The sequence below is a fragment of the Protopterus annectens genome, chromosome 8.part1, assembly GCF_019279795.1.
Source record: "Protopterus annectens isolate FY-2018-M chromosome 8.part1, PAN1.0, whole genome shotgun sequence".
NCBI classification, from domain to species: domain Eukaryota; kingdom Metazoa; phylum Chordata; order Ceratodontiformes; family Protopteridae; genus Protopterus; species Protopterus annectens.
In genome coordinates, this window is record NC_056742.1 from 318,606,193 (window position 1) to 318,629,979 (window position 23,787).

Consider the following 23,787-nt stretch of genomic DNA (forward strand, 5'->3'; position numbering starts at 1 on the left):
AACATTGGACCACAATAAATAATGAAAGTCTAAATTATCCCCAAGTATAATTTTGTGTATATAGGTTCATAGGTGTCTACTAGGCTAATGACCCTGGGGCCTTTACAAACCTAGCCCATAGAAGTGCCCCGTCATTGTGCCACCCATCGTTAGTTCCCAGTGCCTCTACCAAGTAGAGCCACTGGAGTGATCGCTGGGGTGAACGTTCTATTTCCTATCCACTCATCAAGATTTCTCTTGAAGAGGGATAGTGAGGTGCTCTGCTTGACATGTATGGGAAGTCTATTCCAGAGTATAGGCAGTCTCTGGGTTATGAACCTGCCCCTCCAGCATGTTCTGTTGATTGTTGTAATGAGGTTGAGGACTCTGGAGCATATAGTGCAGAGGGATTAGCATTTCATTAGATGTAAATATGATGTAAACAACACATTTAAATATTTTCTCTTAAATATTAAAAAAAATTAATTAATTTGCGAAACAAGTAAAACAGCAACAAAAAACGAGTGACTGAAAATTTAAATAATCCCCCATAATATATGGCAATACATAACAGTTGTAAGTATTCACTTAAATTAACAGTATCTTCACCTCTCAAGTGCTTTCAATTTCAACAAGCAATAGACAGAACTAACTTAATTTAACCCTGGCCATGTACATGTGTTTAATTTTAACTGCCATAACAGTTCTTTCTTTTCTAAATAAAGGCCCGTTGGGCCACCCCTTGGGTTTGTTCTGATCTCATCAATGGCCATATAGTTAAAAGAATGGTCCGGGTATTCCATCACATGCCTAGCTATCACATTAGTATCCTTACATTTCTTAATACTATATTCATGTTCATATATCCTGTCCCGGAATCTACGTTAAGTTTTCCCTATGTAGAAAAAGGGACAGTCTTGACAAATTGCCACATATACTGTATTTTTAGATTCACAGTTAAATTTATTATTAAGATGATATTTTATACCTTTGATCATAAAACTTTCCCCTACTTTGATTTTAACACAATAGGGGCATCGCTCACATTTTACCATTGATTTATTACTGTTAGAGCTATAACCAAGGTTAATTTGCTCCAAAATGTTTTTAAAATTCACACCTTTACGAAACACAATTTAGGCGTACCAGCCACCTTGCATCTAACATGCTTGTCATTTAATAAAATATCCTAATTATCATTTAAAACCCATTTAACAAATTTATAATCACTACTATATGTTGTAATAAAAGCCAGTGTATAGTGCATACCGGTTGTGATTTCAGACCTACCAACCATACTAGTGTCTTGTTGACAAATATTCACTGATAAGCTTTTATTGTCCAAAACAGGGTGAAAAAAACTTCCCTTCTTTTGTTACCCACCTCTAACATCAATTCTTGTAACAATTTAAAAGGGCAACCTTTCCTTGTAAACATAGTACACAGCAATTCACATTCGTGAATAAAATCATCATCCCCTGAGACTATTCTCGCTGCTCTAACGAGTTGGCCTTTTACTACTGATCTTTTTTGATGATAAGGGTGGGAACTAGTGTAATCTAAGAAGGAATTTGAATATGTTGGTTTATGGTAAATAGTAGAGACATACCTGTTGTTGACCTTATCCTTCCTCAAACAAATGTCTAAATATGCTAAATTGTCCCTACGGGAAGTGTAACTAAACTTTAGGAATTCTGTCGTATCGTTAACATATTCCATAAAGGGCTGTAGTTCATGTTCTGTACCATCCCAGATGATACAAATATCGTCCAGGTACCTAGTGTATAGTCTCAACTTAGTTCTTTATTCACTTGTTAATACAAAAGTGTGTTCCCAATGGGCCATCACCATGTTGGCGAAAATTGCCCCACAGAGTGAGCCCATTGCCACACCCCTTTTTTGTAAAAAAATATTTGCCCTCAAAGTAAATAAAATTATTACTGAGGACTAATTCAAATAACACCCCATACAAATAAAGTTTGTCATGAGCAACTCCCTTGCTATGCAAACATTTGGTTATCCACTGAACCCCCAATTCCTGGGGAATAACAGTGTACTAATCCTTAACATCAATGGCCACCATTATATCTTCTGCATGAAAATCTAATTCATTAATAGTATGCAGGAATTCCCACAAATCCTTAAATATTTGCTTCTCACCTACTAAAATGTTCTTTAATTGCAAATCTAAAAATTTAGCACAGCCTGAAGTTACAGAATTCCTCCAGTCCACAATTGGACACACAGGGATGTTATCAATATGTTTATGTAACTTCAGGACTGCAAATATAGTAGGAACCTTAGGGGAAAGCATGTTGAGATAATTATACAGTTCAACAGGTATACTGCCTCAATAAGAAGGTCATTCAAAACTCCATATATTCTATTCTTGGCACCATTCATTTAATTTAAGGATACTTCCTTATATGATTCTGTGGTCAAAATTTCAAACATTTTATTATTGTAATCACAAAGATCCATAGCAACCAGACCACCCCCCCTCCTTCTCCAGTTTCATTATTCGGATCTTTTGCCGTCTTTAAAATCTAAAAGTTCCTTTTCCTCCTTTGTCAGGTTCATATTTATTCACTTTTTTATTATTCAGTTAGCTGGTGTTCATACTCCTAACATGCAACACACACATCTTCTCAAATAATTGTAATGTTGGGTGTAATGGGGGATTAAATGTGCTAGGAAATCTATACATGCTCATGTTATGCTGTTCATTCACACATAACAGTCTGAGGTTTATTTTCCTCAAAAATAGCTTAATGTCTATCAAAACATTGGAAGTATGCAAGCCCTTGTCATGGACAAATGTCAGTCCCTTTGCTAACATGTTAGCAATTTCCACTGTTATAACTGTACTAGAAAAATTATAAACCTTAAAATCACATTCAGTATTACACACCTCTGTAACATGAAAACCATCAGTCCTACAAAGCTGCCCTCCTCCAAAATGTCCGAGATTCTCTAAATTAACATCAAGTCCAGCAGTTTCAATAACAGTTAATTTTACTCCCTTTTGTTTCTTCATTGGGGGTTGCGGCCACCTGACTGTGTTCCATTGTTTCCTCCTGGTAAGGTGAACAAAAATCCTGCTGCTGAGGATAAATTTCCTGCTGATGAGGATGAAATTCCTGTTGCTGGAGTTGATTCTGTTTTTGTTTAATCCTCTCCAATCTCCAAACAGTGGATATTCATGATTAAGGTCCTTGTCACCTCCTCCATCCTGTTTTTTGGTAACTTTACCTGATGGAGACCTGTTGTTTTGTATGTTGGATGAAAGCACTCATCTTTTGGCATATTAAAGAAAGTTTGTGTGTATCCAGCTAGTCTCCACTTGTTTTTTTGTTTTCATAGTATTGGACTTTTGACCAAAGTGTCTGGTATGAGATCAGAAATCACAACCTTCTGATTTAGAAGAATAAAAAACAGACACATAATCTCTTAAACAAACAAACTGAAAGTTAAAAAAATAAAGCAAAGAGCTGTTTTGGTTCAAACAAATCTTCAGCTTCTGGCAGGTGATAGATGTTCCTAGCAATACACTAACAATGGGGAAACGGGGCAAGGACAGTTGTAGGCAATCACCAAGACAGTGTCTTCTATGCAAACCACTAAGACAGACTCGTCTGCAGTACTCGTGCTTATAAATGTTCTTTAAGTAGCGCCTGCTCCATCCTAACAACTCCGTTCAACAACCTGACTATATAGGATGAAGCAGTAAATCCTTCAAGTAAGGTTAAGCAAAAGTTATGAAAAAACTGCAAGACGAGCTTGGGTCATGTCTCACTTATGAAAAACATTGGGTCTTGTCTCACCTATAAAAAAACAGCAAGCCGAGCTTGGGTCATGTCTCACTTATGAAAAAACAGCAAGCCGAGCTTGGGTCTTGTCTCACTTATGAAAAAACAGTAAGCCGAGCTTGGGTCTTGTCTCACTTATGGAAAAACAGCAAGCTGAGCTTAGGTCATGTCTCACGTATGAAAAAATAGCAAGCAGAGCTTGGGTCTTGTCTCACTTATGAAAAAACAGCAAGCAGAGCTTGGGTCTTGTCTCACTTATGAAAAAACAGTAAGCTGAGCTTGTGTCATGTCTCACTTATGAAAAAACAGCAAGCTGAGCTTGTGTCATGTCTCACTTATGAAAAAACAGCAAGCCGAGTTTGGGTCATGTCTCACTTATGAAAAAACAGTAAGCTGAGCTTGGGTCATGTCTCACTTATGAAAAACAGCAAACCGAGCTTGGGTCATGTCTCATTTATGAAAAAACAGCAAGCCGAGCTTGGGTCATGTCTCACTTATGAAAAAACAGCAAGCCGAGCTTGGGTCTTGTCTCACTTATGAAAAACAGCAAACCGAGCTTGGGTCATGTCTCATTTATGAAAAAACAGCAAGCCGAGCTTGGGTCATGTCTCACTTATGAAAAAATAACAAGCCGAGCTTGGGTCATGTCTCACTTATGAAAAAACAGCAAGCCGAGCTTGGGTCATGTCTCACTTATGAAAAAACAGCAAGCCGAGCTTGGGTCATGTCTCACTTATGAAAAAACAGCAAGCTGAGCTTGGGTCATGTCTCACTTATGAAAAACAGCAAACCGAGCTTGGGTCATGTCTCACTTATGAAAAAACAGCAAGCTTGGGTCTTGTGCCAATAAATAGATTCATCTCCTGTGTTGAATGGCTAGACAATTCCACTTGAATAGCCATAAGAACAATTGCATAAAAATGCCAGTCTAGTGATCAAGTTCATGTCTATCTAAGGTAGCCTCTGAAGAAGTAATGACATGATGTAAAGTTGTCTTTTCTACTAAGAATTAGCAGTCCACAAACTGGCAAACCTATCTATGCAGCACATGTCGCTAAAAGGAAACAGAAAAAGTCAGTTATCAATGCCAAAAAAGGGAAGAATTTGTGGAAGATGTTGCCTGCATGGTTTGATGGATTAGAATGTCTCACTGATATTATGTTAAATACTATGAAACATGAATTACTCTAACAACGGGGGACATTAATGGTCCCCTGACAAATAAATTCTATTTAAGACTGCTAACAACCATACCATCTGAGGTAGTCAGTAGCTATTACAAAGCTATGACTATTCCACAGACCCCTTGGCCTTCTTTGTACAGCCATTTTTAACAATGGTAATACCAGACACTTTGACTCACACAATATAGCAAATTGTTGCTGATTTTCATATTATCTACCCTAAATAAAAGCCTTCAGCTCCACAAGCATGCCCATCTAGGCAGTTTAGCAGAAAAAATGTGATTCATGGAACTTTCTATAAATGACAATGTTCTTATTATATTCTCAGTATCATATGATATAATACAAAGAGTAACTTCTTGAAGACAACAGACACAGGCCATCAAAGCGTACTCTACTAGACCTGGAAATGAGATTTTTGAAGCAACTTGATTCCAGACCATCTTTTTCTCAAGTGAAAAATAAAACATTTTGGGAATATAAACCAGATGTAGTACAAAAAAATATTTTCTTTACTAAAGTTTTATTCATTTTTGTAGACAGCTGTTTTTAGAACCCACCAGCACAACAAAATCTACATTTATATATGAAAACCTCCCCTTTCAAAATTAAGATGAAGATCACTGGCCTGTGTACCGAGTGACCACAGTAATTGAAAAAAAAACTTGGTACACAGCTAACAATTTTCACTTCAAATTATCCACTGTGTGATTCAGTCAACATATTAAATGAAATATAAGTTAAGACACCATGATATTAACCTGTATGGAAGGACGTATAATGTTCATTACTGGCTTGACTAAACCTGCATACAGAGATACATAAGTCAAGAAAGAGAAAAGGAACAAGCCAGTTACTCTACTAATAATCTTGAGATGACAAGGTAATCTGTATGGCAACAACTGTGTGTGTGTGTACATGTTGTTGTGGGTGTTGGTACATATGTAATGAATGCATGGTTTATTTTCAATAACACTGGATAATTGGCTTTTTTCTAAATGTCTGTTCACTTCTCAAGGTTCCACACAGTACTCACAAACACACGCATAAACAAACACACACACACAAGCACACATGCAGAAAAATACATTACACACAACTGTTAGAAAACACAGTTTTTAATGTAAACTGATTATTTTAATGACATTAGTACCAAAAATGCAAGTGGGTGGCCAATCAGTTCACAAGTGTCCACAAAAATACAATTTTCACTAGCCTTTAAAGCAAAGGAACAGAACAGATAGTTAAAAGCTATAACAAACAGCACTACTAGCTGAGTGACCATTTGCCATGGTCCAAACGTCTTTGACAGCGGAGTGAGTAAAACACCTGGTTACTTACCAGCAAGGAAATGGTTAGAGTAGAATGTGCAGTAACAGTTTTACATATTCTACCCTGCCTCTGGAAATAAGAAAACAATACAGGCAATGTGTGGATGTGATACAAAGACGTGAACTTGTGCTGTCTTAAATAACAAAACCAACTTTTCTGTGATGAAATCACACTGAAGAAGAGTGAGTGATGTTGAAAGGTATCTCACTAGTGGCAAACAATGCCAGAAACTGTTAACACTTAGAAATCCAGAACAGCTTACCTCAAAAGTAAATGCAGTTGTACATCTTTGCTTAGTGCTGCAATGAAGCATAACTGAGGCATCCGTGACAAATGATTAGGGCTGACAACAGGCTTTCAAAACTAAAATGTTTCTCCATGTCCCGTCCTGATAAAAGGTACACCTTTTTAGTTTTGATAAAGATAATACATTAAAAAATATAAATTGCCTCCACAGAAGAAAACAAACATCATTAAGGCTAATGTCCAACCTACCGGCACCCTTTCCCTTTATATTTCTCAAATGGCATTACTGTTCTTGCAGTACAACTAGTAATTTGAACTAGAGGTAAGTAAGCAGGCCTGCGGCAATGTTATTTTTGCACAAAAGGAAACAGATCTGGCAGCAACTGAAGGAAAACAATACAATAATTCATATTTAAACAGGCAATTTTCTGTACCAATTAACAATGTGTGACTTGCCCTAAATGCAGAAATGCACTTAATACTTCAGGGGGCACTTAATGTTTTCATTCCTATTCACACATTTAAGTGAAAGAAAAAAGCCAATTCAGAAACAGGTGCAGAGCTATTTATTTTGGTTTTCATGTTGTAGGGACCCTTAATTTGTGAAATAAATCAGTGCTGAGCTTAAACACCATTTCTGAACTCCAATCTTGCTGGCCTGGCAGCTCTTCAAAGAACACCCTGCAGCTATTTGAACAGGAACAGAGTGAGGCCTGGCCAGGCCGCTTCTTTAGATTCCAGATTCATTGCCAGCACAGGCTCTAGTCTCACGTTTGCATAACGTGCTCAGCGTGAATGAGTGAGCAGGTAAGTGAGTAAGTATGCGTGTGTGCGGGTATGTGTGTGTGAGGCCCCAGAGTAATCCCCTTTCATCAAAAGGTCCAGTCAGAAGAGATGCTCTGTTTCTCATTTTATTTCTAATACCATTTTCATCATGTGGAGGGAAGTAAAAAAAAAACTGTTAAGGATAATCTGCTTCATCAATCATAATGAATGAGCATGTTTCCCTTAAGTCTTCGTTAGGGAAACCTGCAGTATAAAGCATTAACAGTGCAGTGAAGCCAGACTTCAGTTGTTAATGGTTGCAGATACACTTTATGTGGAGAACATTTCATGTGAAAGGCAGGAGTGTGGATTTTTGTTAAATTATTTCATTTCTTAGTATTGTGATCAGAATATAAAATAAACATAACCTGCCACAAGTTACGCTTAGCAAAAGCACTGCTATTTCAACTAAGCAAGGGACTTCCTCTCTTTGGTTAGGTGGGCAAATGCTGCAAGTGAAATATAACTTATTTATTTATTTACTTAGATTTGTTAACTGGGGTAGAGCACTGCTCCAACAGGACCTATTTCTGTCTCAGCCTGAGGAGACAGTACACGATCAAAAGACACGGCCTTTACAGGAAAGGGACATGACTACAATGCTTAACACTTGCACACAGTGTCCTGGGCACTTTTACATTTCTGAAAATTACAGCGTCTAGCTCAGTCAGTTTACCTCCATCCCGTTGGGTATATGTATTCTGAAATATGCTGGTAAACTGTTAAAAACATCTTTGAATTTCAAGGGATCACTTATTTTTTTTCCATTAGGACTGATTTATTCATATAAAATAATTTTATTTTATATTTTGTTTAAAGGAAGATTTATTTCTTCACATGAAGAAATATATTTTCTAGCTGATATATACATGTGTGCTGGACATTAGTCTTGGCTGCAGTCCTGTATCCAGGACATGTACATTATAGCATACCCTGGTGATGTATGTTTATATGTCCTTCTAGACACGACCAGTTTTATAGGTGGTTCTACACTTCTACTTCCCTTCGATCTACATGTTTCTGTTATTATAACATATAACATACTCCCCAGTTATGTGGATGTCCTGATTCTGGGCATCATCTTTTCAAATATTCTGTCCAAAGCCAGTGCTGGTTCTTCCTTAACAGTATATTTGTAAATCAATTTCTAATCTTTATAAGAAGATGGCAAATTCATGACTTAGGCTAAGTTGCCCTTCCATGTCCTTCATTGTTAACAAGGGATGACAGTGGATAACCCCTCCAATAAAATTTACTTTTCAAAATATTAAGATTTTTTTGTGATCCTTCGTCTCTGCTCAGACCATAATTTAAAACAAAAATACGAAAGTGATCCTTTGCTCACAGACCAAGAATACATCAAAACAAAAATAAGTAAAATAAATAAACTGCCATGCCAAAGTCCATAGTTTACTCTACTTCCTCCTTGAGCATAACCGTTTAAAGTGATCTCCTTCTTTTTCTGCCAAACTGTCCTTAATAAATTTCCCTTAAAATCATAATGTGCTTCTTTATCAAGGTTTCTGTTTCTTGATGTACCTTTGGGATCTATTAGTACCACCCTTAGTTTTTTTCACACTCAGGGTGCTCCTGTGTAGTGACAGGACTAATGGAGAATGCCATCTATATCCCCACCCTTTTCCTTGCACCTCGAGTCATAGTCTGTAACAGTCAGCTTATCACAGATATACCAGATTTTACTTATCACAGATATACCAGATTTTACTTATCACAGATATGCCAGATTTTACTTATCACAGATATGCCAGATTTTACTTATCACAGATATGCCTGATTTTACTTATCACAGATATGCCTGATTTTACTTATCACAGATATGCCTGATTTTACTTATCACAGATATGCCTGATTTTACTTATCACAGATATGCCAGATTTTACTTATCACACATATGCCAGATTTTACTTATCACAGATATGCCAGATTTTACGTTATCATTAGTATTTGTCGAAATGCCTCTTCTTCCAACTCCTCCTTCTCAAATCACCTCTCAGGATGCGTTGTACAGCATCATACTTTCCTGTCTGCCTCTGTGCTGGATATGTATTTCAAAACTTACAAAAGTAATATCTGACAATCATCGCACCTGCTCTCAAATTATTACTAGTAGGTGTCAAAATACCTCTGTTTCTATACCATCCTTCTTTAGTATCCTTTTCAGCAGTTACTCAACTTCTGCAAATCCTTATGGTCTTTCTTCCTGCCCTCTTTCAACAGCTCCTGGGATGTTGATGCTTTAGTGCAGTCACCGAGGTAGCTGTACTACCCCTGTCCACACTCATTAAACTGCCTAGAAATGACACTGGTTGTGGACATGGTATTCACTGTCTGTGTCTTAATAAAGTTATTATATTTAGGGCTTGCACTGCTGCTTTAGGGACAGACATGTGAGTCTTCACAATGGTGCCATGTTTTTTTTAGACTGGCAAAAATATATGCATGCACAAATGGGTACCCTAGAGCTATACCCATGTCAAATATTAGCCCAGTGAAATGAAAAGCTTGGGGGAAACAGACAGAAAACAATGTGCAATCAACATGTGCTGGCAGCCAATAAATTTCTTAATGGAGCTTTCCTCCTCGGGTCTCCACTGAAAATGGGCAGCAAGCCCAGTTGGACAAACCCGGTTAACAAATGCCAATAAATAAATAAATAATAAATACTTATGGGGTATGTAGTAATTGTAATCATATGCCTTTGGAAAATAAGTGTGAATAAATTAAGAATTATAAATTAATAACAGCTTGATATACTATTAGTGGTGGAATGCTAGTGAGAACTTGGTACTCAAGGTAGAAGAAATGCATGCTGTCAAGTGCCTTTCACTAATTTAAGGGTGCCTTTTGTCCATGCCTGATAAGTGTATTATGAGTACTGACTACTCTTTCCTTGTATACTGCTGTTTTCTGTATGCCTTCTCACCAGACCAGCAAGGGCTACTAACCTGACTTTATCCACTATATATGCATATGTTATCTGTGGAATACAGCAAAACTAGTGCTATATATTTTACTTTTCCCAGGTTCACTCTGGAAATGGGCATTGCTCAGCAGGACCAACTAGGTTCAATACAATGTAAGTAAGTAAATAAATAAATATGCTATGATTAAACATGTACAGTGAACTTCCTGGAAAATTTTAAAATTGTATTATCCAGAGGCAGCTTAATCTGTGGAGAACTCAGCATATGGATCCCCTGTGGGATGAAATGCAATAATATAAAAATATGTCAGCATGCATTCCTGTTTTGAAGTATATGTGGAAGAACGTAAGGAAGAACAACCATCAATCAATCAGTCCAGATAGCCATGACTGCAGAACCTTACCCAGCCATCCAGAGAAGGAAAGACAAGCCCTAGGGAAGGATAGCAGTCCTATGGTCATTCAGTCTTTCTCTCCTTGGATGGCTGTTCACTGATTAAAATCTATTTCCATGGGTTATGTGTTGTACACAGATGAGGAGCTATGATGTAAACAAATCAGTCAGGAGATTCTAAATCAGCAAAAAAAAAAAAAAAAAGAAAACTCACAGAACTGCAATGTCTCCAGTTTAATATTCTCTTCACAACATCTTGGAAACTAGATATGCATATGGTCAAGTATTCCAGGACAGCAAAACAATTGTTAAGTGTCGTAGTCTGATACTTTTCTTTGCAGCAGTAGAATCAAAAATATTTACAATATTTTTCATTAATGTCTACCCAGTTACTAAATGACCTATGCAGTTTGTCTGCAGTGGGGCATTTGGAGAATATGTATTAAAGTATCGCTGCAATGAGGGTCTTCCCTTTAACCGCCATCCTTAAAAAAGATAAAAAAAATTGTTACTGCTCCTTACGGAAACATGCACAGGAAAACAGCCATCTGTACATAACTGCAGTCAGATAAGTTTTGGGTAAATGCAGTGAGACCTCTACAAAATAAAATGGTTAGGTATACAAAACCGCTTTTCAAAGATTTGCTAGAATTATATTCCTGCAGAAAACTGCTTTTCAAAGATTTTGTGGAATTATTTTCCCACACTGTGAAATCATATGCATCACATTGTCCTCAGACTGATGAGTGGAACAGTGGATAAATAAGAAATTATTTGTTGCTACATACAGGCAACAGTGTAGGTCAGTGACACTAAATGCCTCATAATACATGACTGCTAAGTCCACAGTTTGTTATTCAGAGTTTTCTGTATACCATTTCATTGTTCTTTAGTGATAGCACCTTCACTCCTATTTTAACTATTTATTTTGTATTACTTTTACTTCACAAATTTATTAATTGGGTAGGTAGCCTGGTCTAGAGGGTCATTTCCTAGCCATAACTGGAGGCATAGGCAGTAGATACATTTATATGTAGACAAAAGATTGACAAAGTGCTTTCAGATTTACAGACATCTGACATTAGTAGACACATGATGACTTACAGGTGGACAGTATTGCTAAGTATAAACTTATCCAAATGCACACATTTTTGACATACATACATACATATATATATATATATGTTTATATATATATATATATATATATATATATATATGCTTATCTAAGTATGTACACTGATCCCATTTGGGTTGGGTTTATTTATGAGTAGTAAATAGCAAGGGTAGTATACATCACTTACAATACCTGCATAATTTAATAATTTATTACTAGTTAATGGAATCCCAGGATTATGCTCTGAAACTGGGGAACAAGCAGGCTTGTTAAACACCTTTCTGACCTCAGAAAGATGCTTAATAAGTTTTGTTAAGCAACCCTCTCTGACCACTGTTAAACTCCAGTCTCATACTAGAACATTAACAGTAGTCAGTGGATATTGCAGAAGAGAAGTGAGAAGCTCAGCTGCCAAGTTCTTTATGCAGACTTTTTTGAAATAAAGAAAATTCTGAACAAAGAGTTCATTTGCCAGCCTCCTGCCATTCTTCTGTGTTAGCTATTGTCTGTGTTTTCAAAACTGTAACACACTTACCACTGCAACACATTAGGCCAGCTTCATAACGATTACCACAAAGTAAATAGACATTGTGGTAGGACAGTTCTTGAATTCAGAAAGTGTTCACAATTTGTACACATAGTATATACTATGTAATAACTTTTATGAATCTGGCCTGTTTTCTTTTCTCTAAGTTTTGTAGTACATGACAGCAGGTAAATCTCCATGCACTGCAAAGAATTATGATCAGGTACTTGAAACTAAATTCTGTAAAAAAAACAAATCAGACAGTTGGCTTTCAAATGCCATTTAATTCCCAGCACCTCAGCTTTCGGCTTCTACAGGGGAACAACATTCTTCAACAATGACGTCTGTTTTATATATAGCAATAATTATGGAAATAGACCATAAACCAATTAAACAATTCCATCATGTACTTTCAAGCCTACAGTAATGCTGTCCATGGAATCTCTTTGTTAAAACCCTTTAGGGCTAAAGTATTATAGCGCTTCTGACCACTTAATGCTGGTATTTCCGATCTTAACCCAGGATGGCTATCATGATTCACCTCCTCAACTTCACTTAAGAGGTGAATTTCTTGACACCCATGCCTCAAACATACAACATCCTGGTTATGACTGGAGACCCAATCTAAATTCCCTATATTATTTTTATTTTAGCTGCATTTTATTAACTAGATTGCATACTGGATTTTGGCACATTTTTATGGGAGGCTCATGGAAAAAGGCTCCAAAGATAAAGCAAGTGACATACAATATAAAGAAGAATATTTCCAGTGCTTGTAATGGTAAATAACATTTATATTTTACTTATTTTACTTATTTATTGCATTTGTTTACCGGGAATGTCCACTGGGCCTAAAAGAGCTCATTTTCAGTTTAGGCCCAGGTAGAAAAGTTCCGACAAGAACACAGATACAGAAAATATTAAACATTAATTGGTACAAAAGTAGATACAGTGTTACACATAGTGATTGCAGTAATATATACAGAATATATACATAAAAGTAGGAATTTTGTTGGTTGTCATATGAATTCAATCAGAGAGGTATATATAGAGATATATTAATAAGCATTATTGTACCAGTATCAAAAAGTGATGAAAAATAATACTTATGGAGAAAATATCATCGGTCAGCAGTAGCAAAAAACACAGGAGTTTAGTTACCATATAAGGAGAACATGGAGGCTAGGTTATAGAGCAGGTACATAGCCAGGAAGAGTTGAGATGATTTTTCAGTATTTGTTTGAAGGTGGTGGTGCTGCCTATGTTTCTTACAGAAGGTGGAAGTGAGTTCCATAGTTTGGTGACAGTGCAGGAGAAGAGGAATTGAGCAGCAGGTAAGGTGGGCTTTTCTACTTTTAGAAGCAGGTGATTTTCAGATCTTAGTTGCCTGCTGGGTTGGTATTGGGCAAGTAGTGTCGAGAGAGCAGGACAGTCTGTGGGTCTGTAGATTATTTTGTGCACTGTAGATAGTTTGATGAATGAGAGATGGTGGGGGAGTTTCAGCCAGCCTAATTGTTTCAGTGAGTTACAGTGGTGGGATGAGAATTTGGCCTTGGTGGCAAACTTGGCTATTCTGTTGTAACATATTGGATCTTGCAGAATTTTGGATGTTAGTGAGGACAGGGCTGCCATAAAGGAGAGAGGATCATAACAAGGGTTTGTCTAGTAGAGAGGGAAAGAAAATGTTGGTTCCTGTAGAGCATGCCAAGCTTTTGGTGTGTTTTTTTGATATTATTTATGTGTAGGTCAAAGTTAAGGTTTTCAGCTATAATAATGCCTAATAGTTTAGTGAGTGGGACAACGTCTATATTGGTACTGTCTTGGGTTTGAATAGTGAAGAGTTTTTTTATCTAGGGGAGTGGTTTTCTTAGGGGTAAAAAGCACTAGTTTAGTTTTTCTCATATTTTGGGGAAGATGATTGTTAAGCATCCACAATTCAGTAGAGGTGAGGGCATTATGGGTGATTTGCTGGAGTTCAGGGTTGGAATTTGCAGTGCATATTATTGTACAGTCATCAGCATACTGGATTACTGAGCATTGTGCAAGAGTGGAGCGAAAGTTGTTAATAAAGATACTAAATAAGAGAGGACCAAATATGGAGCCTTGGGGTACCCCTGTGGAAGTATTGAGGAAGGGAGAGTAAGACTGTTGCCATTTGGTGGAATGCTGCCAACTGGAGAGATATCTATTGAACCATTGTAGGGTCAGTGGGGAAATGTAGAGGCTGGATAGTTTGGAGAGGAGGAAGGTGTGGGAAATGGTATCAGAAGCTTTGGAGAGGTCTAGGAAAAGAGAAGTGATTATTTTGCCAGAATCCCATGCCCGGTTAACTGTATCAAGGAAGGGGGCAGTAGATGTTGCTGTGTCCTGGTCTGAAACCATGAGGAGTGGGTGATAGAATTTGATTTTCAAGCAGGTGGTTGAGTAATTGGGCATGGATGCATTTTTTCCAGTATTTTAGAGAGGGGTGAAAGAATTGCTATGGGACGAAAGTTTGTGGTGTGCATATTGGTGCCGCCTTGGTGTAAAGGAGAATGTAAGCTTTTTTCCAGATGTCTGGGACTAGGGATTCTTTAATTAATCTGTTAATGAGTATACTGATGGTGTAAGCTCAGAGTACAGGATTTTAACAAGTAAACGTTTTTTTTATTTTGGCGGTGGGTATGGGGGAAAATTTTAGGTTGGAGTTGAGGGTAGGATTGTTTACTGGGATGATTTGGTCATCAGCTGTCTTGGTGGTGGTGACACTAACCATAGGAAAGGTGGTGATTAGGTTAGCTATGGTGTCAATGAAGTAGGAATTGAAGAGGGTGGCAAGTTTGGTGAGGGGTTTGTCTGGGTCAGGAGATGGATTGCTTTGACAGCCTGGGTGTAATAGTTGGTTAATGGAGGACCAGAATCTTTTGGGATTATCTTTAGAACATTAACAGTAGTCAGTGGATATCGCAGAAGAGAAGTGAGAAGCTCAGCTGCCAAGTTCTTCATGCAGACTTTTTTGAAATAAAGAAAATTCTGAACAAAGAGTTCATTTGCCAGCCTCCTGCCATTCTTCTGTGTTAGCTATTGTCTGTGTTTTCAAAACCGTAACACACTTACCACTGCAACACATTAGGCCAGCTTCATAACGATTACCACAAAGTAAACAGACATTGTGGTAGGGCAGTTCTTGAATTCAGAAAGTGTTCACAATGTGTACACATAGTATATACTATGTAATAACTTTTATGAATCTGGCCTGTTTTCTTTTCTCTAAGTTTTGTAGTACATGACAGCAGGTAAATCTCCATGCACTGCAAAGAATTATGATCAGGTACTTGAAACTAAATTCTGTAAAAAAACAAATCAGACAGTTGGCTTTCAAATGCCATTTAATTCCCAGCACCTCGGCTTTCGGCTTCTACAGGGGAACAACATTCTTCAACAATGACGTCTGTTTTATATATAGCAATAATTATGGAAATAGACCATAAACCAATTAAACAATTCCATCATGTACTTTCAAGCCTACAGTAATGCTGTCCATGGAATCTCTTTGTTAAAACCCTTTAGGGCTAAAGTATTATAGCGCTTCTGACCACTTAATGCTGGTATTTCCGATCTTAACCCAGGATGGCTATCATGATTCACCTCCTCAACTTCACTTAAGAGGTGAATTTCTTGACACCCATGCCTCAAACATACAACATCCTGGTTTTGACTGGAGACCCAATCTAAATTCCCTATATTATTTTTATTTTAGCTGCATTTTATTAACTAGATTGCATACTGGATTTTGGCACATTTTTATGGGAGGCTCATGGAAAAAGGCTCCAAAGATAAAGCAAGTGACATACAATATAAAGAAGAATATTTCCAGTGCTTGTAATGGTAAATAACATTTATATTTTACTTATTTTACTTATTTATTGCATTTGTTTACCGGGAATGTCCACTGGGCCTAAAAGAGCTCATTTTCAGTTTAGGCCCAGGTAGAAAAGTTCCGACAAGAACACAGATACAGAAAATATTAAACATTAATTGGTACAAAAGTAGATACAGTGTTACACATAGTGATTACAGTAATATATACAGAATATATACATAAAAGTAGGAATTTTGTTGGTTGTCATATGAATTCAATCAGAGAGGTATATATAGTAATATATTAATAAGCATTATTGTACCAGTATCAAAAAGTGATGAAAAATAATACTTATGGAGAAAATATCATCGGTCAGCAGTAGCAAAAAACACAGGAGTTTTGTTACCATATAAGGAGAAGATGGAGGCTAGGTTATAGAGCAGGTACATAGCCAGGAAGAGTTGAGATGATTTTTCAGTATTTGTTTGAAGGTGGTGGTGCTGCCTATGTTTCTTACAGAAGGTGGAAGTGAGTTCCATAGTTTGGTGACAGTGCAGGAGAAGAGGAATTGAGCAGCAGGTAAGGTGGGCTTTTCTACTTTTAGAAGCAGATGATTTTCAGATCTTAGTTGCCTGCTGGGTTGGTATTGGGCAAGTAGTGTCGAGAGAGCAGGACAGTCTGTGGGTCTGTAGATTATTTTGTGCACTGTAGATAGTTTGATGAATGAGAGATGGTGGGGGAGTTTCAGCCAGCCTAATTGTTTCAGTGAGTTACAGTGGTGGGATGAGAATTTGGCCTTGGTGGCAAACTTGGCTATTCTGTTGTAACATATTGGATCTTGCAGAATTTTGGATGTTAGTGAGGACAGGGCTGCCATAAAGGAGAGAGGATCATAACAAGGGTTTGTCTAGTAGAGAGGGAAAGAAAATGTTGGTTCCTGTAGAGCATGCCAAGCTTTTGGTGTGTTTTTTTGATATTATTTATGTGTAGGTCAAAGTTAAGGTTTTCAGCTATAATAATGCCTAATAGTTTAGTGAGTGGGACAACGTCTATATTGGTACTGTCTGGGGTTTGAATAGTGAAGAGTTTTTTTATCTAGGGGAGTGGTTTTCTTAGGGGTAAAAAGCACTAGTTTAGTTTTTCTCATATTTTGGGGAAGATGATTGTTAAGCATCCACGATTCAGTAGAGGTGAGGGCAATTATGGGTGATTTGCTGGAGTTCAGGGTTGGAATTTGCAGTGCATATTATTGTACAGTCATCAGCATACTGGATTACTGAGCATTGTGCAAGAGTGGAGCGAAAGTTGTTAATAAAGATACTAAATAAGAGAGGACCAAATATGGAGCCTTGGGGTACCCCTGTGGAAGTATTGAGGAAGGGAGAGTAAGACTGTTGCCATTTGGTGGAATGCTGCCAAATGGAGAGATATCTATTGAACCATTGTAGGGTCGGTGGGGAAATGTGGAGGCTGGATAGTTTGGCGAGGAGGAAGGTGTGGGAAATGGTATCAGAAGCTTTGGAGAGGTCTAGGAAAAGAGAAGTGATTATTTTGCCAGAATCCCATGCCCGGTTAACTGTATCAAGGAAGGGGGCAGTAGATGTTGCTGTGTCCTGGTCTGAAACCATGAGGAGTGGGTGATAGAATTTGATTTTCAAGCAGGTGGTTGAGTAATTGGGCATGGATGCATTTTTTCCAGTATTTTAGAGAGGGGTGAAAGAATTGCTATGGGACGAAAGTTTGTGGTGTGCATATTGGTGCCGCCTTGGTGTAAAGGAGAATGTAAGCTTTTTTCCAGATGTCTGGGACTAGGGATTCTTTAATTAATCTGTTAATGAGTATACTGATGGTGTAAGCTCAGAGTACAGGATTTTAACAAGTAAACGTTTTTTTTATTTTGGCGGTGGGTATGGGGGAGAATTTTAGGTTGGAGATGAGGGTAGGATTGTTTACTGGGATGATTTGGTCATCAGCTGTCTTGGTGGTGGTGACACTAACCATAGGAAAGGTGGTGATTAGGTTAGCTATGGTGTCAATGAAGTAGGAATTGAAGAGGGTGGCAAGTTTGGTGAGGGGTTTGTCTGGGTCAGGAGATGGATTGCTTTGACAGCCTGGGTGTAATAGTTGGTTAATGGAGGACCAGAATCTTTTGGGATTATCTTTATGTTGGCTTTGTAGGTCGAGGCAGTGGGCTTTTTTATCTCTGGTTATTAGTCATTTTGCCTGGTTGCAGAGTTGCTTGTTTTGTAGTAGAGTTGAGGGGTCTTTGTTTTTCTGCCACAATTTCCAGATTTTATCCCTTGTAGACATGACTTCTTTGGTGGATTTTGAGAGCAGCTTGCGTGGTTATGTTTTATTCATTTTTGGCAGGTGGGTGCCTGCCTGTTTAGGATGCCTAGGAATGTTGAGTTAAAGAATTCAACAGCCTCATTAAGTGGTAGGGATTTGAGGGGTTCCCAATTTACTTTACCTAAGGTTTCATTAAATATGGATGGTTGGAACTTAGTCAAATTTCTGGCTGATTTGTATTGGTGTTTGCCTGGGGTTGGGGTAGATTTGTGTAGGATATATGCTGGGTGGTGGTCGCTAATGGTATTAAGTAGTATGTCTGCAGTGGTGACATTGTTAGGGTTGGACACTAATATCCAGTCTATTGTGGAGCCCCAATTGTTATTTTTGTGGGGTCTGGTGATGTCCTGAATGAGTTGTGAGAAGTTGTAAAAGTTTATGTTTTTTGAGGGGATCTTTTGGGCAATGTGTTGTCAATCAATGTTTACATAACCTAAGATGATGGTCTCATTATCTATGTTTTGGGAGGTCCAGGCAAGTATGTTGTGTAATATTGGTATGTTGTTTCCTGGAGGAATATACAGAGCAATTATGCACATTTTTTTTATAATTGTTAAGTTTTAGTATAGAGACTATTTCTTCGGCTGGGAAGAAGTTGGGTATTGGTTTTGAGTAGGGAATTAAAGTATATTTGCTAGGAAAGAGTATTACTACTCCCCCTCCTCTTAGGTATGAGTAGCATGGGGGGACAAATTCTATGTCTTTTACATATGACTTTAACCAGGTTTTGGTAGCTGCTTTAATATCGGGATTGTTTTGTGAAATCCACGCCAGGAGTTGAGGTATCTTGTTTCTAAGGCTTTGGAGATTTATGGCTGACAGCATAAGAGATTTGCTAGGTTTGCTGGGGCTGGGTGGGTTGGGTTGTAGATCACTGCACTGGGATATAATGCTTTAGCAAATTATGTGGGTTATATTCATTAGTTACATGTAAAATGTGTGTGTGTGTGTGTGTGTGTGTGCGTGTGTGTGTGCGTGTGTGCGTGTGCGTGTGTGTGTGTGTGTGTGTGTGTGTGTGTGTGTGTGTGTGTGTGCGTGTGTGTGTGTGTGTGTGTGTGTGTGTGTGTGTGTGTGTGTGTGTGTGTGCGTGTGTGTATATATCTTTATTTATATATGGGTCTACTTTGTTTGCTAGAAAACACACTTCACTGAAACTCATTTCGTCGAAGTCTCATTTTACTGAAAAGGAATTGCCTGAGCAAAATTCACTGAAAGTTCACTTCACTGAAAACTTATTTGACTGAAACACATTTCACCTAAAAAGGTACATGCCCTGTTCCCCACTATAGTGCGAACCATGGAGTTAGTATATATAGTAAGTGTGGGTGTGGGGGGCACAGACCCCATATTGGGGTGTGTGGGGGTGTACCCCGTACATAGTTTGGGTATATATTATCTTCTGGAAGGAGTTATTGATTTGACTTGTAAGTATCCATATCTATGGTTTACAACATTTAAAACAGGTGAGCGGCTATGCCCCGCAAACCCCCTTACTATATATACTAACTCCAGGATTGCACTACAGTGGGGAACAGGGCATATACCTTTTTAGATGAAATAAGTTTCAGTCAAATGAGTTTTTAGTGAAGTGAGCTTTAAGTGAATTGTGCTCAGGCAATTCATTTTCAGTGAAATGAGGCTTCGGAAAAATGATTTACAGTGAAATATGTTTTCTATCAAACAATGTATACCCATATATATATATATATATATATATATATATATATATATATATATTCAAAATTTAAAAACTTCAGTGTTATGGTCTTGACTACTTGCAGTTCAAAGTTTTGAAACTTTGAGCTTGTGAAGGGAATCCGTATATTTCAGCCATATCAGTTAGCTGAAGCAAGGATGCAGAGATCAATTATTCCTGATAGGGAAGTAAGATAACTGGGACAATTATTTTTCCCACCCTCTTAGACTTCAAAAATTCAGTTATCAATGAAATACACAATTTAAAGAAATAACACTTATAAACAATTTGGATTTAATGATCACTGATTAAAGCAAGGAAATAAGAAATCAGGCTTTACATACAAATACTGTATTCCTTTTTAGTCCCTCACCTTAACTAGTACAGGATTGTACAATTCATACAGAGCAAAATTGCCAGCCTTCTTTGCCTCAGTTATACAGCCATGATGGCCACATAATATAGCTCACCCACACAAGCAATCATGTATTCACCTGTTGTAAGATAACCAGTTTCTTCTCTTCAAGTTGCTTGACAGTCTGCTCCAAATGCATCATTTTCTCATCCTTGTCTGAACAAATGTCTTGCAAGATGCTCAAGTCACTTTGCAGGTTTTTGACCTTGATGGACAGATTCTCACTCTCAAGTTTTTGAGCCCTCACCTACATAGGAAAAAATAAGTTGACAAACAGAAGTGTATATACACTGCATTTCTGCCCCCCCCCCACCACAAAAACACAGGCAATTGAACTGTAACCCTATATAACAATAACCTGTTAAAAACAGAAGTAGCAAGTTACCTATCCACACTTGGTCTTTGTCTTGGAGAGCCACAATCTAGATGAGAACAGGTGAATAATAAAAGGGAAACTGAAATACTTAATGGTAAACACATGGGCAGCAGGAAAGCACTTCTCCACAGACAGCATATTGTTTGTGATATGACACACCATTAGGTACTGTAAATCTGAAAGCAGTACAACATGCCAGACACTTTTCTTAAATGAAAGAGATTGACATAGTCCAATAATTAAGGCAGCATGTGGCTATTCCATAAAATAAGCGCAGATATAAATGGTACACATTTGGAATCTGCTTCCTGGTGGCAATCAACTTAAGATGAATGATCTGTGGTATATGGCTGGCCATCAGTGGTAGCTTTGAACAGCAGTGAGGGACAGTTTTCAATCTTCTGACAGGATTATCTCCAACATTCACCTTAGGGTGAGCAAACGGAGGCTTCTGCACCCCATTGCTGTGGAACCAGAATATTCAGAAGCATGTGAGACATGCATTAAAATATATAAATATATCAGGAAGAAACAAAGAACAGTGATCAACAGAAATTTAACATGGTTGTGTTAGAGAGAGGTTTTCAGACAAGATAATTCTCTAAATCATTATATACTATTGAACTCTCTTTTGCTATGACAATCATCTCTGCCCTTCACATCAGATGTTCCTAACTTTGAAGCCTTAATATTTATAAGAAATGTTTCAGGACTGTGCTCTGTTTACAAATAAATTTAGAAAAAGTGGTAAGCTCCTGTCAACGTTCTACCACAAGGTCAGGTATCATGAACGGCTTCAATGTTCATAGCCTCAACATGGGGCAAGACAGCTTCTAAGCAGGCATCAGTATGAAAGTTTTGGTCCCTCTCTTGACAATAAGTGGTCAGTCAAATGATAAGAATAATTTTCTATGCAAGATATCATCGATGCAACTACTAATTATGGGTATTTGCAAAATGCCTGCCAGAGTAGACTACATATAGGGATGTGATGTTTTTCTAGGTAGGAAGCTTTGCAGGTATATACTGATCACAGAAAAAACAAAGAGAGTCCAACACCAAGGGTGAAAATTATTTGAGTTTAATGTGGCAGCTCCAAAGTAAAAATAAACAGAAGACCGGTTTCAGCCAAACGTTAGCCTTCCTCAGTGCTATAACCATAAGAAACACACAAAATAAGTTTAAATAATAAACCTAATTACAAAATGGCATCTCATTGGACAATCAATTTAACTCATAAAGGCAAGGTTTAAACAAACCCCCAACCTGATGATCCAACTGGATTCTTTTTTATTTATCATAGTATGCCAACCAAGTTTAGACATTCTATTTCCTGTAACCCTATCAATTATAATAAATTTAAACTGAGCAGTGGGGCGGGTCATGGTGTGTTTAAATAATGAACTGGACATCTTGTTATTTCTAATGTCACCGAGGTGCTCAGAAATACCAACCCTCAGTGATCTAGAGGTTTGCCCCACATAAAAGGCAGAGCAGGAGCAAGTAGCTAAATATATGACCCAGTCAGTGCTACAGTTTCCAAAACACAGAATGTCACAGACCTTGGAGGTATTGCTTCTGGTGAATGCTTTGCTCTTGAGTACATGGGTACAAGCTGAACAGTGACCGCAGGGAGTGCACCCTACCAATTTGTCCGCAAATAATGTAACCTGCTGTGTATTGGAGGGCATTTTACTTTTGTTGTTGTGTCTTTCGGCTTTTCCTAGTTAGGGGACACCACAGCGGAACTCTGGTCCGCTAATGAATGGCAGTAGATTTTTACGTGCCAAGTTGCCAGTTCTGATGCACAACCTTCAATGAAGGTACGCCCATTCACACAGAAGATGCTCTAGCTGAGAATTGAACAGGACAACATCATACTGTGAGGTGACAATGCTACCGCAGCACCACCATCGCATGATCAAATTAAGAGCCCAATGTGGGACCTCTACAGTATGAGAAGAGACATTTCGAAGAAAGAAGCTCACAAAGCTTGCCATATGCCATAAGAATATCCCAATGGTGATCAATAATCTGCCTGAAAATATTAATGTTACACCCAAAAGTGGAAAGAAGGACCGGCTCAACTTGATTGTTATCCTTAAAAATATGTTGGTATTGTAACAAGGAATATCTAGGTTGTTGTGAGGCAAATTGACTCACCTTATTGATGTTATCAATAACATGTCCTCTACTGAGGAATCTGTTTTTCAAATCCTGTTGATAAAAATCATAAGAGTGCTCAGAGGAACAAATGCATCTTATCCTTAAAAATTGGGATTTGGGGATGTTATGGATGATGTGTCGAGGGTGATGACTATTAGAATGAAGTAAGGTTTTGTACTGGGGATGTTTACAAAATACCTCAGTCCTAAGTGTATTATCAGCCTCTCTAGTGATAGTGACATCCAAAAATGTAATTTGGCTGATGTCAAAATTTAATGTAAATTGGATGTCCACTTATTGTCATTAAGGTACTGTACATATGTATCATCCCCCCTCCACACCATCCAACAATCATCCAGATATTGCCGCCAAATATCAATTTCATCAAAAGATAAGTTGTGGCTGATGCCATAGATGAGTTGTTCCTCTTTATAACCTATGAAAAGTCCGCATAAATGGGGGCATGGGGGCAAAAGAGGCCCCCATAGCAGTACCTTTCACCTGCCAACATTTGCCATGGAAATAATACACGTTCTTGGTTAACACATGTTCTGTGAGGCAAACAAGTAAAATGTTAAAGCCAGGGAA

At 37.8% G+C, this 23,787-nt stretch overlaps 1 protein-coding gene across 1 annotated transcript in view; it reads right to left on the reverse strand.

The window, feature by feature from the left end:
* Positions 1-23,787, reverse strand: part of PMFBP1 (polyamine modulated factor 1 binding protein 1) — a 3,624,986-nt gene that overhangs the window by 855,350 nt on the left and 2,745,849 nt on the right. The window contains exon 23 of the mRNA XM_044081904.1: positions 20,737-20,904. Coding sequence (XP_043937839.1) covers positions 20,737-20,904 — 168 coding nt within the window. The remainder of the gene's footprint in view (positions 1-20,736; positions 20,905-23,787) is intronic.